General features: G+C 49.4%; 1 protein-coding gene across 1 annotated transcript in view; it reads right to left on the bottom strand.

Moving 5' to 3' along the window:
* The window catches only part of PODXL (podocalyxin like), a 262,424-nt gene that overhangs the window by 59,470 nt on the left and 184,862 nt on the right, over nucleotides 1-18,092 (bottom strand). The window contains exon 6 of the mRNA XM_086918925.1: nucleotides 11,256-11,418. Coding sequence (XP_086775051.1) covers nucleotides 11,256-11,418 — 163 coding nt within the window. The remainder of the gene's footprint in view (nucleotides 1-11,255; nucleotides 11,419-18,092) is intronic.

Below are 18,092 nucleotides of genomic sequence, written 5' to 3'. Positions count from 1 at the left end.
TGAGAGTTGGCCTAAAGAATCATACAGTGAGTCAAGGAACTCAGATGCGTTACCAGGTGGGCGGTAACTAAGTCCGCCTGAGAATGAGGTGTGCTCACTCAATTTAATAGAGAAACCTAGTCCTTCGGTCTTTTTTAGAGGCTCAAGGCTGAAAGTGTGACAAGGGAAGGAGTCTTTAAGGATGATTGCCACACCTCCGCCTCGGCCCTTGGCTCTGTCTGCCCTGAAAAGGGAGTAGCCCGGGGGAAGAGCAACAGCAATATCAGGGTTACTATCTGTTGTTAGCCATGTCTCAGTTATCATGAGGCAGTCGAAGTCGGACTCCAAGATCAGATCGTGTATATCTTGGTTGTGCTTGCACATGGAGCGTGCGTTGATCAGGCCACCTTTAAAGAGAGGTAAAGGGGCCAGTGGAGTGTTGGCCGCAGGGGCAGCAGAGTGGAGTTCAGTGGACCAGTGGCAATGTTTGCAACTGACTGGGCCTGAAATAGAGGCTGGATCGAGTGTACATGGACAGTGCTTGGTGACTTGTAGCTGGCGGAGGTCGTTGGGATGATAGGAAATGCGGGGGGTAAATTGGGCAGAGTATCCTGCGCCTGTCGCGGTCTTGTCGCGGACGGGCGCAGACGGGCTTGCCTTAGGCGCGCCTTCGGCGCGCAAACGGCGCTCCCGCTGCGCTCGTCCGCTGCGCGTCCTGTGCATACACATTTATGTTGGAAGGCGGGGGCGTGGCCTGAGAAAGGGGCGGAGTCTGCGCGCACGCCGGTGGCTATGGCGGCTGCAGGTGATTAGCAAAGAAGGGCGCGATGCAGCCCAAGTGATCAGCTGAGCGCGAGTGAGCGCTACGTAGTGCTTTGGTTAAAAAGCATTCATAAAGTGACAACACACGAAAATACAAGTTTTTTAAAAATGTAGCAGAGTACCACCAGTTCCCGGCTTCCGCCTCAGGACTGGGACCAGTTTTACACGTTGCCGCTGATGTCAGCGGTTTAAGTAGTCAGGATAAGGGGGCGTGGCCTGAGAAAGGGGCGGAGTCTGCGCGCACGCCGGTGGCTATGGCGGCTGCAGATGATTAGCAAAGAAGGGCGCGATGCAGCCCAAGTGATCAGCTGAGCGCGAGTGAGCGCTACGTAGTGCTTTGGTTAAAAAGCATTCATAAAGTGACAACACACGAAAATACAAGTTTTTTTAAAAATGTAGCAGAGTACCACCAGTTCCCGGCTTCCGCCTCAGGACTGGGACCAGTTTTACACGTTGCCGCTGATGTCAGCGGTTTAAGTAGTCAGGATAAGGGGGCGTGGCCTGAGAAAGGGGCGGAGTCTGCGCGCACGCCGGTGGCTATGGCGGCTGCAGGTGATTAGCAAAGAAGGGCGCGATGCAGCCCAAGTGATCAGCTGAGCGCGAGTGAGCGCTACGTAGTGCTTTGGTTAAAAAGCATTCATAAAGTGACAACACACGAAAATACAAGTTTTTTAAAAATGTAGCAGAGTACCACCAGCTCCCGGCTTCCGCCTCAGGACTGGGACCAGTTTTACACGTTGCCGCTGATGTCAGCGGTTTAAGTAGTCAGGATAAGGGGGCGTGGCCTGAGAAAGGGGCGGAGTCTGCGCGCACGCTGGTGGCTATGGCGGCTGCAGATGATTAGCAAAGAAGGGCGCGATGCAGCCCAAGTGATCAGCTGAGCGCGAGTGAGCGCTACGTAGTGCTTTGGTTAAAAAGCATTCATAAAGTGACAACACACGAAAATACAAGTTTTTTTTAAAAATGTAGCAGAGTACCACCAGTTCCCGGCTTCCGCCTCAGGACTGGGACCAGTTTTACACGTTGCCGCTGATGTCAGCGGTTTAAGTAGTCAGGATAAGGGGGCGTGGCCTGAGAAAGGGGCGGAGTCTGCGCGCACGCCGGTGGCTATGGCGGCTGCAGGTGATTAGCAAAGAAGGGCGCGATGCAGCCCAAGTGATCAGCTGAGCGCGAGTGAGCGCTACGTAGTGCTTTGGTTAAAAAGCATTCATAAAGTGACAACACACGAAAATACAAGTTTTTTAAAAATGTAGCAGAGTACCACCAGTTCCCGGCTTCCGCCTCAGGACTGGGACCAGTTTTACACGTTGCCGCTGATGTCAGCGGTTTAAGTAGTCAGGATAAGGGGGCGTGGCCTGAGAAAGGGGCGGAGTCTGCGCGCACGCCGGTGGCTATGGCGGCTGCAGATGATTAGCAAAGAAGGGCGCGATGCAGCCCAAGTGATCAGCTGAGCGCGAGTGAGCGCTACGTAGTGCTTTGGTTAAAAAGCATTCATAAAGTGACAACACACGAAAATACAAGTTTTTTTTAAAAATGTAGCAGAGTACCACCAGTTCCCGGCTTCCGCCTCAGGACTGGGACCAGTTTTACACGTTGCCGCTGATGTCAGCGGTTTAAGTAGTCAGGATAAGGGGGCGTGGCCTGAGAAAGGGGCGGAGTCTGCGCGCACGCCGGTGGCTATGGCGGCTGCAGGTGATTAGCAAAGAAGGGCGCGATGCAGCCCAAGTGATCAGCTGAGCGCGAGTGAGCGCTACGTAGTGCTTTGGTTAAAAAGCATTCATAAAGTGACAACACACGAAAATACAAGTTTTTTAAAAATGTAGCAGAGTACCACCAGTTCCCGGCTTCCGCCTCAGGACTGGGACCAGTTTTACACGTTGCCGCTGATGTCAGCGGTTTAAGTAGTCAGGATAAGGGGGCGTGGCCTGAGAAAGGGGCGGAGTCTGCGCGCACGCCGGTGGCTATGGGGGCTGCAGGTGATTAGCAAAGAAGGGCGCGATGCAGCCCAAGTGATCAGCTGAGCGCGAGTGAGCGCTACGTAGTGCTTTGGTTAAAAAGCATTCATAAACTGACAACACACGAAAATACAAGTTTTTTAAAAATGTAGCAGAGTACCACCAGTTCCCGGCTTCCGCCTCAGGACTGGGACCAGTTTTACACGTTGCCGCTGATGTCAGCGGTTTAAGTAGTCAGGATAAGGGGGCGTGGCCTGAGAAAGGGGCGGAGTCTGCACGCACGCCGGTGGCTATGGCGGCTGCAGGTGATTAGCAAAGAAGGGCGCGATGCAGCCCAAGTGATCAGCTGAGCGCGAGTGAGCGCTACGTAGTGCTTTGGTTAAAAAGCATTCATAAAGTGACAACACACGAAAATACAAGTTTTAAAAAAATGTAGCAGAGTACCACCAGTTCCCGGCTTCCGCCTCAGGACTGGGACCACAAAAAAAACGCATATCTGATACTGCAGTACACAAATTCTTCGTACACACTATTCGTTCCCCTTAAATTACTGTTCTGAAAGCCCTTGGTTGCTTTTTCAAACACACCCTCTCTGGAATTCACCACCCCTCTGGGCCCCATGGCCATATCACATGTCTCCTCACAACTCACCTATTCAAACCCGGGTTTATGCCTATACCAGGAGTAAACCTGAAATGCATGCATTGTTGTCGGAAAGCCTGGTTGGTTGCTATAATCAGCTGTGTCGCCTTTTATCCTTTAAATATCTTTGTTCATGAAACAGAAAACCTTTTTTTTTTTAAATATATTTTTATTGCAGGAATCAGTAAATCAGTACAGTAGCGACCAGCATTGTATTATAAGCAACGTATACAGAATAAAGCCCACCGGCCCCCCTCCGTAAAGTCCGTACACAGCCAACTAGCCCATAACCCTGGGGTCGGGCGGCGAAATGCAACAGGGGTCAGTAGAATGCTAGAGCTGGTCCGGATAACACACTGTCCGTCATCTGCTTTTCCAACCAAACCCAAAACCCCCAAAATAAACCCCCCCTCAAAATACCTACTAACTGTGAAGCCCCCTCTCCCCCCCCCCCCCCCCCCCCCCACCACCACCAGCGCCAGGGAGCTTATCAACATAGGATCTACTATTTGACCCACGGGGAAAGTAATAGGACTGTCAATGCTGACGTTCATCGGGACTCGGGGCGAGTTGCTTCTTCACTTTCGGAGTCGCTGGGGGCACAATAATCCCTGAGGGCCTGCACCAGCGTTTCCCACTCCAACGCGGCCTCCTGCGCCTTCTCATTACCCTGCCTCCAAGCCAGCTGGTATCTTAGCGCGCTCTCACCCGCCGCCCATTTCAAAAGCTCACTGTGCCATCTGCTGCCTGCCGGACCAGCTCTTGCCTTCCAGTTACTGGTCACCTCTCGCTTAGCAAGGAGGAGCCCCAGGTCGATAAATTTACTGGAGATTTTATTCCGGGGGGTATGGGGGAACCAGTGCAAGAGCCCTACCGCCGCATCGAATGATAAGTGCCTCCCCGTCACTTCCTCCAGAGTCGTCGCTACCTCCTGCCAGTAGGACGTCAGTCCTGGACAGGCCCATAACATGTGTAGGAGGTCCGCCTCCTGAGCCGGGCACCTAGGGCATTCCGCTGAAGCCGTGGCAAAATAACGCCTGATCTTTACCGGGGTCAGGTACGCTCTATGGAGAACATAATAGTGGACCAGTTGGAAACGGGCGCTACGTGTGCCCTTCCAGGCACGTCTCACCAACTGGGCCCAGGTCGTCTCCGGGATCTCCCTACCAATGTCCTCCTCCCAGCGGGTCTTCAATGTGGTGAGAGGAACCAATCCCTCGGCAATCAACCTGCCGTAGAGGCAAGTGCCCGCCTTCACCGTGCCCGCCGACATCATTACGTACTGGCACACCTGAGACAAGTGGGGTTCCTCCAGCCCGTTCTGCCAGTGCGCCTGGATCGCTCGCACAATGGCCGAGTGCAGCAGAAAGTCGCCCCGGGGGATCCCGAAGCGGTCAATGAGATCCTGAAAGGACAGGAGCGCTCCGTCCTCGTACAGATCCCCGACGAGCTGTAAACCGGAATCCTCCCAGGCCGCCAATCGTGACCAATCCCCTCCGTGGGGGAGGGCCGTCAACATCCCCAACGGTATTTCAGGCGCATATGGTATTCTTAGGTGGCCTCTGGCGTGAGCCCGATTCCAACACAGTCGGATAGTCCGCTCCTCCATCGACAAGTCCCGTAGGACCAAGCGTTGTCGCAGCGCTATAAAGGAGAGGACGTGCCTGGCCATACCCGTCCCTCTACCGTCTTCCGGGCCCCTGAATTCCCTCGTTATCTCCTGGGCGAAGGTCTGGAGCTGCGCCGCCAGATAGTACTTCTCGAAGTCCGGCACAGCGAGCCCCCCCTCGTCCTTCGGCCTCATCAAGGTATTGAGGGCCACCCGCCGCCGGCCCGTTCCCCAGAGGAACCCGATCACCATAGAACGCAAGCGACGAAACGTGGCCGGTGGGACCCAGATCGGCAAAGTTCGGAAGTAATACAATAACCGGGGAAGCGCCACCATTTTGAGCAGGGCGATACGTCCCGCCACTGAGAGCGGCAGCGTGGCCCAAAAGTCCATGCAACCTCGGAGTGCTCGAATGCAACGGGCAATGTTCCCATCTAGGAGGTCGGGTTGGTCGTGGTAAACAAATACCCCAAGGTACTTAAAGCAGTCGGGCTCCCATCTGATCCCCCTACTTAGCGCAGGGGTGGGGGTACCCCTGCGCATCGGAAAGAGACAGGTCTTAGACCAATTCACTCGGAGGCCTGAGACCGCTCCGAACTCCGTGAGCGCCAATTCCGCTCCCCGCAAAGCGTCGACCGGGTCCTCCAGGAAGAGCAACAGGTCGTCCGCATATAGCGAGACATAATGCGGGCCCGCAGCCGTCCATAAGCCCGTATAGTGGGCTCCCGAGCGAAGGTGCATCGCCAGTGGCTCCACCGCTAGCGCAAAAAGAAGCGGGGATAAGGAGCACCCCTGCCGCGTGCCTCGTTCTACCGGATACCGCGATGAGATCAATGGGCCCGATCGGACCCTGGCCGAAGCAGAAGCATATAGAACCGCGGTCCATCTGACAAATCCCTCCCCGAGGCCGAATCTCCGTAACACCGTGCAGAGGTAGTCCCACTCTAGGCTATCAAAAGCCTTCTCCAGGTCTACCGACAAGACTACCGGGGACGGGGCATCCACAAATGGTTCCCCAAGCAAGCGGAACAACCTTCGGATATTCATAGTCGTATTCCGCCGTGGGATGAAGCCGGCCTGGTCCTCATGCACTAGGGAACTCATATGTCCCAGCAGCCTCGAGGCCAAGATGCTGCTCAATATTTTGTAGTCCACCGTCAACATTGATAGGGGACGGTAGGACCCCGGGTCAGATGAGTCTCGGCCCGGTTTGAGGAGAGGAACCACCAACGCTTCACACATCGAGCCAGGGAGTCGCCCCAACCTCTTCGCCTCCCTGTAGACCACCAGTAACCGAGGGGCTAAGAGGTCAGCATAAGCTGCATAGAACTCCACTGGAAGGCCATCTAGGCCCGGGGTCTTGTTCCTCGCCATCCGTTTGATGGCCCCGCGGATCTCCCCCAAGTCGATATCAGAACCCAGAGTTTTCGCCACTTCCTGTTCTACTGTGCGGAGCTCCAGTGGGCGAAGATAATTATCAAGCCGGTCTGGGTCACGTGCGGATCGACTGCGGTATAAACTTTCATAATAATGCCGGAAGCAACTAAGAATCTCCGGTTGGGTGCATACCTCGGTCCCATCTGCCCCACGCATATTTGTCGTCGTCTGGGACTGGCGCGTAGGGTTGGCCAACCACGCCAGCAACGCACTCGACCTGTCTCCCTCCGCGATAGACCGGACCGTATAGGCCTTATAATCAAAACAGCGGAGCCGTTCGACCTCCACCGCTACCCTCTCCCTCGCCTCCACCGTTTGTGTTTGCAATTCCGGGTGTCCGGGGCGGCTGACTTCAAGCTCGCGGAGTGCCCGGTCCGCTGTGTCTAAATCAGCCAGGATGACGCGCCTCATGCCCACCTTCTTAGAGAAACAGTAGCCCCTCACCACTACCTTAAAAGCGTCCCATTCGAACGCCCTAGTACTCGCGGAGCCGCCGTTGGACGCAAAATAATCCGATATTCTCTCCCCCAGGTCCGCCTTAAAGACACTGTCCTCGAGGATCTCGGGACGCATCTTCCAGGTGGGTACCGCCGGCATCCCAGGAAACCAGCGAATGTCCAGCAGGAGGGGGTTATGGTCCGAGATGGTCCTCGATAAGTACTCTGATCGGACCGCTGCCGAAACCAGTTCGGGCGAACCAAGAAAGCCATCTAGCCTGACATGCAACTCATGGAGGCTCGAGAAATATGAATAATCCCTAGATGCGGGGTGATGCGCCCTCCAAATGTCCGTCAAACCCCAGCGGGTCTGCCAATCTTGACGACCCTTAGCCGTGCGACGGACCGGGGAATCGGGGAGCGGGGGATGCGAGCGGTCTATGTCCACATCCACTACGGAGTTAAAGTCTCCCCCCAACAGGAGGGGCCCGGCGAAAAAGTGGGCCAACGAGCCCGATAACCTGGAAAGGAAGGCAGTCTGGTCTACATTAGGAGCGTACACACAGCAAACGTTCAGGTCCCTCCCCCCTAAAGTGCCTGAGATGGCCACGAAACGCCCCTCTGGGTCCAACACTGTCCTCGTGACCTGGAAGGGGACCCCTGCCCTGATCCATATTAGCGCCCCCCTGGCATAAGCAGAGTACGCCGTGGAAAAGACCTGCCCTCGCCATCTACGCTGAAGCGCCGCCCCTTCCGCCTTGTTCAGATGCGTTTCCTGCAGCAGCGCCATTTGCACTCCCCTACGCACTAAATAAGCATGGACCTTGTGGCGCCTGGACATAGTGTGAAGCCCCCTCACGTTCCAAGTAACACATTTCAAGTTAGCAACATCAGCCATTGTCCCAGATTGTTCTTGCACAGTCCCCCCATCCGGGTCCCCACAAAGAAAAAGCATCAATCCTCCCAGCGCTGATGGCGGCCATTTTCCCCAACCAAAACCAAACCACCCAAGAACCAACAAAGCCCCCCCCCCACCCACCCCAGAACAGGACCCAAACTGCACCATCTAGATCCCATCCAAACCTCGTCGTACATCAACCCCAGAACCCCCACTAGTCCTACGGTCGCCACCGTAGGAAGGCCTTATGGGCCAGGTGCGGGCTGGGCGGAGGCAGTGGGCCCTCGTCGCCCAGGCCACCAGGACTATAACAAGCCCCAACCAGTATCAAAACCTTCCGGGGCAAAAGCAGAGGCCCCCCAACCCTCTCTCCCTCGTTGTCAGCAATAAAGGACGGCAACCGCCTCCCCCCTGCCGGGCCCCCACCCAAAACAAGGCAGTATACCCCATTACCCTTGTCCATCTAGAAGGTCCTCCACCGATTTCGGTGTGATCACCGGTGTATGGGTACTATCTGCCACAGAATCCTCCGAGTCCGACGGTGCCCCCTGAGCACCCGGGTTTTCTTCCTCCTCGATGGCTTCGTCTCTTGCTCCCGACAGTTCCGACAGTACTTCCAACACTCCCCTCCGTTCCGATGATGTCTCCGCAGTCGAGGGCCCTCCCGTGCGGCCGCGGCGATTCCTGACCCTCTTGGATCGCCTCCTTTGTTCCGGCTCATCCGCCTGTTGGGACGAGGAGCAAAAACCATCTTTCCCTGTCCGGTACAGTTCGAGCCAGTCACAGACCTCCTCCGGGGTGTCGAAGAACTGGGTTTTGTCGTCGACAATGATGCGGAGCCTTGCAGGATATAGGAGTGAATATTGAATGCCCTCGCTCCTGAGTTCGCGCTTAACCGCTAGGAAGGAGAACCGCTTACGCTGCGTCTCATAGGTGTAATCAGGGAAGATGTTCACCTGACTGTTCGCAACTTGGAACGGGCCATTGTGCCTGGCGGCATTGAGGATTAAGTCCCTGTCCCGAAAATGCAGCAACCGCGCCACCACCGGCCTCGGGGTACGCCCCTGCTGTGGGGGCCGTGCTGGGACTCTGTGGGCCCGTTCTAGAGTGTAGAAGGAGGACAGACCCTCCGGGACCACCGTGTCTCGGAGCCAGGCCTCCAAGTATCGCACCACGTCGCCATCCTCGATCTTTTCCGGCAGGCCCACCACTCGGATGTTGTTCCTTCTGTTGCGGCCTTCCGCATCCTCCGCCCTCCGTTCGAGGGTCTCGATTCGGGATAAGGCGTCCTTTATCGTCGCAGCCAAGGTTCGCTGCGCCGGCTCCAAAGTTTTCACCGTGCCCTCCACCTCCTTGACCCGGTCTGAGAGTTTGCCATGGTCCGCCCTGAGGAGGCCCAGGCTCGTCGCCACCTGAGCAATGTCCTGTTGGAGGGCCGACCTCGTAGCCTCTATCGCCTCCAGTACACGGTCGAACTGTTGCTGCAGTGGCGCGCTACCAGATCTTTTTGGGTCCCCATGCTCCTCCTTGTCCTGGGCTTCAGAGTCCGAGGTGGTCTGGTTGGATCCCTTGGCTCCTTTAGGTTTCCCCATGCTGCCAGGGGCACTCCGTGAGGGTCCCGGAGTAGGTGTCTCCGTGTACAGGTGTCGATCCCGACCTTCCCGGGTGCTTGTCCTCAATTCGGGTATGGGCGATCTCCTTCTCCAGAGCCTGTGGAGACTCCGCCGCTTCGGCTCACGCCACCGCCACGGCGTCCGAGAGCACCGATGAGGGGGCGGAGACAGCCGTCGCCGAGTCGGGCAGACCCGTTCACCCACTATAGCCCCGGGGTGAGGGCCACCAACTCCCTCGGATGATCTGTGGCGCCAGAGTGTCGCGCCTCCCATGTAGTTGGACTGGCCAGGAAGCCGTAGCTAGTTGCGGAGTCGCGAGGCGGACCACCGCTTGGATTAGAGGGCATCCGCTCCCGGTGCCCTCCAGTGCGCGGGCACCCGTCCGGCCGTCCAACCGAGTGCGAATCCGTTGCAAAAGGTCCAATCCTGTAAATGTCCAATGTCCAGAACAACCGAGGATGGCGAAGCCGGGCGCCAGTCGACTCCCGCGACACCTCTTCAACTCAGTAGTTCCGATCAAGGGGACAAAGGAGTCCGGGCGCCATGTTGGGTCGCACTCCGCAACTCCGCAAACTTCGGTATTTCTTCGGAGCAACCCTCGTCCAAACTCCACCAGGGCCCCCGGCAGGTTGCCGTCGGCACGCTCAGCAGAATGCGGGGTCTGGGGTGCCCCGCAGCCTCCGAATTTCAGGATAATCTCGGGCTCAGTCCCGGAGCCGAGCTCTCAGGCGACCATCGCCATCGGCGCCCAAGCCACGCCCCCTGAAACAGAAAACCTTGCCTACATCCATTGGTGTGTCACAGTTTAGAGCTACAAGTGCAATCCCTGGTGAAAGCCTTAGCCAACAATCTCCCTTCTCCTTGGACTCCTGAAAGTCTCTTTATGAACTGATGGGTTTTGTGACAAGAGACCTATGGATTTTCTTCATGTCAGGTTCAATAGCTCATTGTCTCCTATCGAACAGCTAGCTATAGCTTGGACCCATGAACCATTGACAATGAATATCAGATTTTGTGGGAAAGGTGATGAGTGGCTCGCCTACCGATAAAAATATGTTTTTTGCATCTCATCATAGTATGGTGATCAGTGGTGGTTCTGAAGCTTCCTCCAACAATGAGGTCTCCTGTTTTATTGTAGTTCATCACAGCATAGCAACAGAAAATAGCAATCTCATCTTTTGCTGAACACCTTAGAGAAAGTGGAGGTATCCTCAGTGCTCTCTCATAATATTGTTGAATGTACTTTATTCCTATTGTTCTTTACTCTAAATTGATTTACTTTTACTCCGTAGTACTATTAATCCAAAATAATTAAGATAATACAAAAGGTGGTCTTGGGGCTGATTTGGGGCCTTCAGTTTTCTGTGACATAATTTCTTGTAGTAATTGAAAAAACAGTTTCTGGGATTAAGTTTCTAGTTCTCTAATATTTTAAGTCACGTATTTATTCAGGCTAAGTGTGTTTTGCAGGATTGCCAATGTCTTCCACATACATTTTCCAAAAATCATTCTTTTTAAGATGGTTGACAAATTAACATTAAGAAGAACCAGCCCTATATGAAGCACTCTTGATGCGTGGCCTTTATCACTCTTCTGTGACTTCATTTGATGGAATCGATTGGTTGCCACTCATTCTGTTCGCTAATAATACTGTTTCATGTGTTGTTTAAATTAACATTTATTTCAGAAATACTGAGTAATAGATATACAAAGACATCTAGCTGGTCAGGTAAAGGTCTAGCTAGCAAGTGAGGACAATGTTTTGGCACTTATTTTGACATTTACAGACCACGTAACACCCACAAAAATGTATAATTACCAAACTCCCCACAATAACGTACATATCACAGAGAAATTACTCACTTTGAACTGAAACCGCCAATACTGCAAACTTGTGTGGCTGCTCTTTGTTGTAACCCAGTTGCACGGTGCAGTTGTCTTTGTCTTCACTGAACTTGAACCCAGGCTTCGCTGTTTCACACAGCATAGCGAGTAACTTTGTTTTATCCGTAAGTATGTTGTTATTCTGTAAAAAGAACAAATGCAATGCAAACGGTACATGAATGCTCTTATTCAGACAATATCTCGAAAAGATCATATCTCCCCTATCACCTCTATATTAATTAAAAACGTCCGGATTTACATGGAATTTGAATTGTAATTTAATATATTCTTGTGATTTGAGATAGATATCGCCCTATATGCCCAATGAATTATTTTATTTCATTTTTCTGTATTGTAATCTTTTTAGTATCTTGTGGAATGAAGATGTCACGAACTGTGTTATTATAATAGTTATATGTTGCTACCGCGTGAAAAAATATGTTTTGTTCTGAAGGATGTGGAGCAAATAGCGTATGAACCACCGAAATTCGGTGTCATCCATAAGAGATGAGATTACAGTTAGCAGTACATTTATAAACTTTAATGGATCAATTTTTCACAAAGAAAACACACATTTTGGAAAACAGAGCCTAGAGAGTGAATTCGGGTACCTGTGATAGTGTAAGGATATTTTGAAGAATTTATGTAATGAAATTCCCCATAACTAGGCTTTGGTGAAAGAGTGTTTTTATGTTAAAACATCTTTTAAGATGAATTTATAAATGTGAATAAATGGTATCTTGATATGCATTGTGATATTTGAGTATACAGAATATCTTATTTGTGAAATATATATTTTTTTAAGTTTGAAAGCTTTATTAGAGTAAAATCAGATATTACAATAAGGTGACATCAGCAAAAATATAAGAAAAAGTTAAAGATTGGGATAAATTAAACATAGGTAACCAATATCACAGTGAAAAACTAAGCATTTTGAATTATTTACGGGGGGAGGAGGGGGAGGGGAGGGGAGGGAGGTAAATAAAAGCATTGTATTAGGATAAGGAGTGAGTAATAACTGTCAATCAAAGGGTACAGTAAAATACACAAAATTTAGTGACTATTCAAAATAAGAACCTTAAGCAAAAAGGAAACAAGTAAATTTAAAAAGAAAAATCACAACAGTGAAATTGAAACATCATAAACTATAGGCAAGAGTACATGTGTTCAAGGGGGTTTGAAATTATCTGAGGAAATTGGAGAATATGTCTTTTTGGCAGATTGATCTAAATATAAAGTGAGAGGTAACCAGTAAAGTTCAACATTTCGGGAGGGTTTGCAGGAGGATGCAAAGGCAACATCAAGTCTATGTGATTGACATACTAGATTCCACCAACAATTTAGAGACAAATTGTTCAAGGATTTCCAGTTAGAAACAATGTGCTGTAATGCAAGGGCTAACATAAGGTCAAAAAGGCCGTGAGAGTGTGAAGGGAGTTCCAAATCGTCTGAAAGGCTACCCAGAAACACAATGGATAGGGAAAAATGGGTAGAGATGTTGAAAATACGGGAAAGGTGAGAGAATATCTGAGTCCAAAAAATGCGAACTGATGGACAGAGGAAAAAAAGGTGTAGAAGATCTGCATTGGGAGCATTACAGGTCCAACAATTAGGGATAGAATTGGAATGAAAGCGAGAAATGGAAAGAGGAGAAAGGTAGAGTCTGTGATAGAAGAAAAATAGGGATTGGGTAAGAGAGGCAGTGCGGGAAATCTTCAAAGATCTGGCCCATATTTTGTCCCAAAGAGAAATTGACCATAAAGAACCCAAATCCTTCTCCCAAGATAATTCTAATTTCGATTTGAGGCGGTCTGGGTCAGGGGCTGAGAAATATCGGTAAATAAGGGAAGCTTTAGGAACAGTAGAGAGGACGGTAAGTAGAGAGGGAAACGAGGCTGGTGGGCTTTCAGGAGGAAGAGAATAATAACGATCTAAAATAGTTTCCATAAGGATGAGGAATTTCTTTGCAAAAGAGGAAGGGCAGTGGAATTGAGATTGGAATTGAGGAAACAAACAGGGGGATGAGCCATCAAACATATGACGTACCCAGATGATACCTTTCGCTCTCCAGGAGGGCCATGCAATAGGTCTGTTGTTTATTAATATGAGTGAGTTGTACCATATAGGTAATAGTAGGAAGGATTCCTGAGAGATCGAGGTAGAGGAAACTAAAGGCCGTAGAAGAGAAGAGGTATGCTTGAATAAAAGGGGGTTAAGACATGGGGCTTTAGAGGTGAAGCGGATTACCTCGTGTAAAGAGTAAGGAAGCAATAATTCCTGTTCGACAGTAAGCCAGAGGGGAGAAAAAGGGGAGGTTTCCTGAGATAGCCAGCGAGAAGCTTGTCGGAGTGAGAAGGACTTATGATAAAGGCGAAAGTCTGGAAAGTTAGTGCCACCATTAAGTTATTTGTGAAATATTACTGTTCAAGGGGACAATATTGTATTACTGCACCTTCATACTGCAAGGTGTAGCTCTTCTGATTTGAGCTTACTTTTACTTGATGCCTGTATGTTATATTTAACTCAATAAAAATAGGAATAAAAACATCTCTGTTGTTCACTAACTGTTATATGGGTGAGAGATTGGGGAAGGTTGTTTAATGCAACACCAAAAACTCAATCACTTTTAGGTTCACCGTTGCTAAACAAAAATAATAAGAAAAGTGGTAGTGTGATAATTAGAATAATCAAGTTTTCAGTCCCTTTTTGGAGGCAAGATGATTTGTGTCAGAAAGGGTGCTAACTGGGGACACACTCCATATCTCTATGTATAAACTGCATTGTGGAGTCCGCCTTTTGACAGGAAAAGTATTTTTCACTGACTCACATTGGTCATTTATGATCACTGATGTGTGTGCAAAATTGTGTCGGCAGAATATGATTGGCGGTAGAGGTTGCAAGTCTTCATGCATAGATAAGGTGTCTGCATTATCTCTTTAGAGTCTTGAGACGCACAGCTTGACATGAAGCTGTGCAGCTGCTGGAAGTTGAACACATTATGTGGTACATGGAATCCAAAGAAGATCCTCCCACTGGTGAAATGCAGCAATCAGCGAAAAAAAACGCATTCATGAAAATCTACACCACAGAACCTCCTACTCCCTTACCATAGATAACTGTAGCTCATTAGCTTAGCTAGGTTATGCATATGCTTACTGAAGAAAGTGAAAATAAGCATAGCTCAGCTATTTTCAGTAAGCTTCACTCTGGGCTTTACAGCTAGATTCATCAAGGTAAATTGCGCTCGCAAAGGGCTAGATTCTGAGAATCTGGCCCTTTGCAAGTGCAATTTTTGCATTTGGGATTCATCATCCCAAATGCAAAAATCGCTATTTGCGAAATCGCATATTTGCGAGGAATTGGATTTAAGGAATCTCTATTAGAGATTCCTTAAATGCAATTCATTAACCAATTTGAAATTGCGAATTCGCAATATTTGGTCGCTATTTACCACGAAGTCTGACTTTGTGGTAAATAGCGAAAAAATAGAAAAAAGCACTTTAGTGCATTTTTCTCTGTTGCATGTTACACACAAACATGTCCTTTGGACATGTGTGTGCGCAACACCTGTGTAAATTTGCTTTTATGGGGTGCTATAGGGTGCCCTTTGGACACCCCTGGCACCCTTGAAATCACTATCTTATTTGTGATTAGCTAATTGCTAATCGCAAATAAGGAATACTCCCCATTCATTCCTATGGGCCTTGGAGTTATTCCTTATTTGCGATTAGCAATTTGCTAATCGTAAATAAGGAATGTGTAGGAATCGCAATTTATTTTGCGTTTCCTACATGAATCCCGTTTTGCGAGTCTGTAATAGCGATTCCTTATGAATCGATATTAAAGACTCGCAAAACGGGTCTTTGATGAATCTAGCAGCTACTGTTTTAAGACTGTGCGGTGCATGGTATAGTGCTTAATTTGTAAAAGAAAAAGTGTTGGGGCTCAAAATTTTACTGTAGTTGTGATTCCACCTGATGCCTCTTTCATCCACCACCAGACAGCCCCAGCCTCTTTAGCTTACTCTTGCAAGTTCCTGCTTTCTCCCTGTGACACAGTTTTTCAGTTGTTTTTACTTCCTCCTTCTTTACCACTTTTTTTTTACCTATCTTACTCTGGGTCAAGGTCACAACCTACTGTAATAGAAAAGAGAAGCAGAGGTCAGACTCTAGGAAAAATCATTCAGAGACAGGAAGTCATGGGGAAAAGTGAGACGATGCTCTACAGAGACAGGAATTAAATAAATGAACCATTTCCATGCGCAGGATTCCTTTAATGAGGTGAACCGGATGTGCGCAGTGCATTATCCTCTTGTCGGATCTGACGTCAGAGTTAATGGCTCACGAGTGACGACAAGGTACCAAATACCTTTTACATGGGAGAAGGTCAGTGATACTTCTCACTTACAGAGATCCATGTGTCTGACATTGGAAACATTTAATGCAAAGCTATCATTTAAACTCGGTATTTTATGAGGTGAGTGTCATTTTGACATGAGCATCAAGGGAGGCAAGCATTCAAGACTGTGTGATAAGTATCAAACTAATTGAGACATTAGGTTAAACAAAAAATGTGGGGAAATCCCCTGTACTGTGCTCTAGAGAAGAAACTTACTATGGCTGTCCACACAGCGCACAACGCTTTATAGTCCTTTGTCAAAGGACTTCACCATAATCTGAAGCCACAGAGAGTTGTACGTGGGCACCTTTTTACCTAAGGAATGTCTATAATTTATTTTCAAGACACTAGATCAGTTAATCAATTTAAATGCATCTGTTAAAACAAGCCTGGGGAAGCCCGGTTACGGTGGTGGTGCCCTAAGCACAAGCACAACACTCTGAGCCCTGTCCCGAGTGAGACAGGTCCCCAACTAGTAGCTTCACGGATCCTGGGGCCATAACTCCTGACCGAGAAATGCTCGCTGGGGGCCGACGAACTCCACACAGGTCACTTCCTTGCATTAAACCAGAGTGTCACTCGGCCGGGTGCCCGCCGACCCAGAACAAGATGGCAGTACCAGCATGAACAAAGCAACAGAGTTAGAGGTTCAAGGAGCACTGAACATAACATGCACATCTGGTGGGGCAGACAAATACAGCCCTGGGGGGAGGGGGTAGTGCATGCCGGTAAACTGCTCCTACGAAAGTGACGACGCAGAAGTTTAGTGCTGACAGAAGATGAGCCGGGTGGTTCCACCAAAGCACTTCAAGTAAGACTTTTTGGGAGAGGTTATGGCACAAACTTACCTAGACCCAGTGAATCATTCCTGTCCCTGCTCTCCCCTCTTCTGATCCCATGGACCTGTGAAATGTTTGGACCCCTTTAGATGGCGGTGATGCTTCCCCAGATAACATACAGTATGGGTTGGCAAACATCTGCATGGTAGCAGAAAACAGAGAGAAATCCCAGTATATCAATGGGGCGCGCGGCACATGCCGATGTGTGTGTAACCTTGCGAACCAGTTCATCACCATGTCGTCCACGCAAAGAGGAAGTGGAGCAATCATCAAGTTCCTGAGTAGATGTGATACTAACTCGGGTGCAGGATCAGATGTGAACATGTTTTCGCTGCTCATTGCCTCCCCTTTGTCCAAGAGGGACTTAAAAGACCGTCTTATAGAATTCAAAGCTATCTTTGATAGGACTCATGCTAGAGAACGAGCAACGATGTGGATAGAGTTAAAGCAAGATCTTAAAGAAGTAAGGGAGGGCCTGTTGTCCACAAACCACAGGTTGGAGGCTACAGAACCTCAAATGAACTCAACGAAAAACAGCACAAGAACTAACCCTTGCTACAGTTGTGTCACTGAAATCACAAGTACAACTCCTGAAGGAGACATGTCCTTGACCTTGACCTTGAAAACAGGTCCAGCAGCAGCCGAGTCTCATTCCCATTTCCTTATTTCCAACGGCAGCATATAGTTACTGCATACTTGAAGCACGTGGTAAATGTATGCGTTAAACCCCATTGAATTTGGAATTCCGTTTGGACTTGCAGCCAGCCCAACACGGTGATTTCCCAATCCTTGGTGTTTAACTCATAACTGCATGGTGCTGGGCACATTTACCGCATGGCAACAATCGCTGCATGTATACTTTGCATGTGAATTTACAGTCCAGTAGATCCACCCTGCCACTAATCATTGGTTCCATAGGCGGTGCAACAAGAGTGGGAAGACAAAGCAAGGGCTATGCTTTGCAGGGACTTAATGAGTCTTGTCCTCTGGAAGTCACCAGGCCTGAACACTAGAGCTTTTGGCAGCTTTGAGCATGGTTATGTCTGCAATACTTGGGAGGCTTCCAGAAAAAGAAGCAGTGAACATGCAACCTAAGTAATCAGGTTTGATGGGATATGTGAGCGGAACACACACACACACACACACACACACTCACACACTCTTAATCTGTCTCGATCTCGTTTTCTATATTTCTCTCTCCCTCGAACTGGAAAGAGCATTGCTTCACCATTTGAGGATAGTTAAAAAGGCACCTAGAAACAGCCCAATGAAAGATAATTTCATTTTGAAAGATTTCAACAGCATTAATGTAATTTCATCACAGAAGATGATTAAGTAATCCCTTGAAATATAGATAAAACGAAGATCTGAAATGAAGATAGTTGAAAAACGGGGGTAAAGAACAACCTGTCCTGATAGATAATAATTTAATGTCGCTCTAGAAGCCCTGCTATTGGACCATGGTTTCCCACATCAACAAGTTAGGTGATAAAACGGATGCCAGAGGAATGCGGCCAAGGCTTATCTACACAAAGATGTACTCGGACAAGATGCAAAAAGTCAAACATTTCTCTATGGC

The sequence above is a fragment of the Lissotriton vulgaris genome, chromosome 1_1 (genome assembly GCF_964263255.1).
Source record: "Lissotriton vulgaris chromosome 1_1, aLisVul1.2, whole genome shotgun sequence".
Taxonomy (NCBI): domain Eukaryota; kingdom Metazoa; phylum Chordata; class Amphibia; order Caudata; family Salamandridae; genus Lissotriton; species Lissotriton vulgaris.
This window is presented reverse-complemented; position numbering and strand designations above follow the sequence as displayed.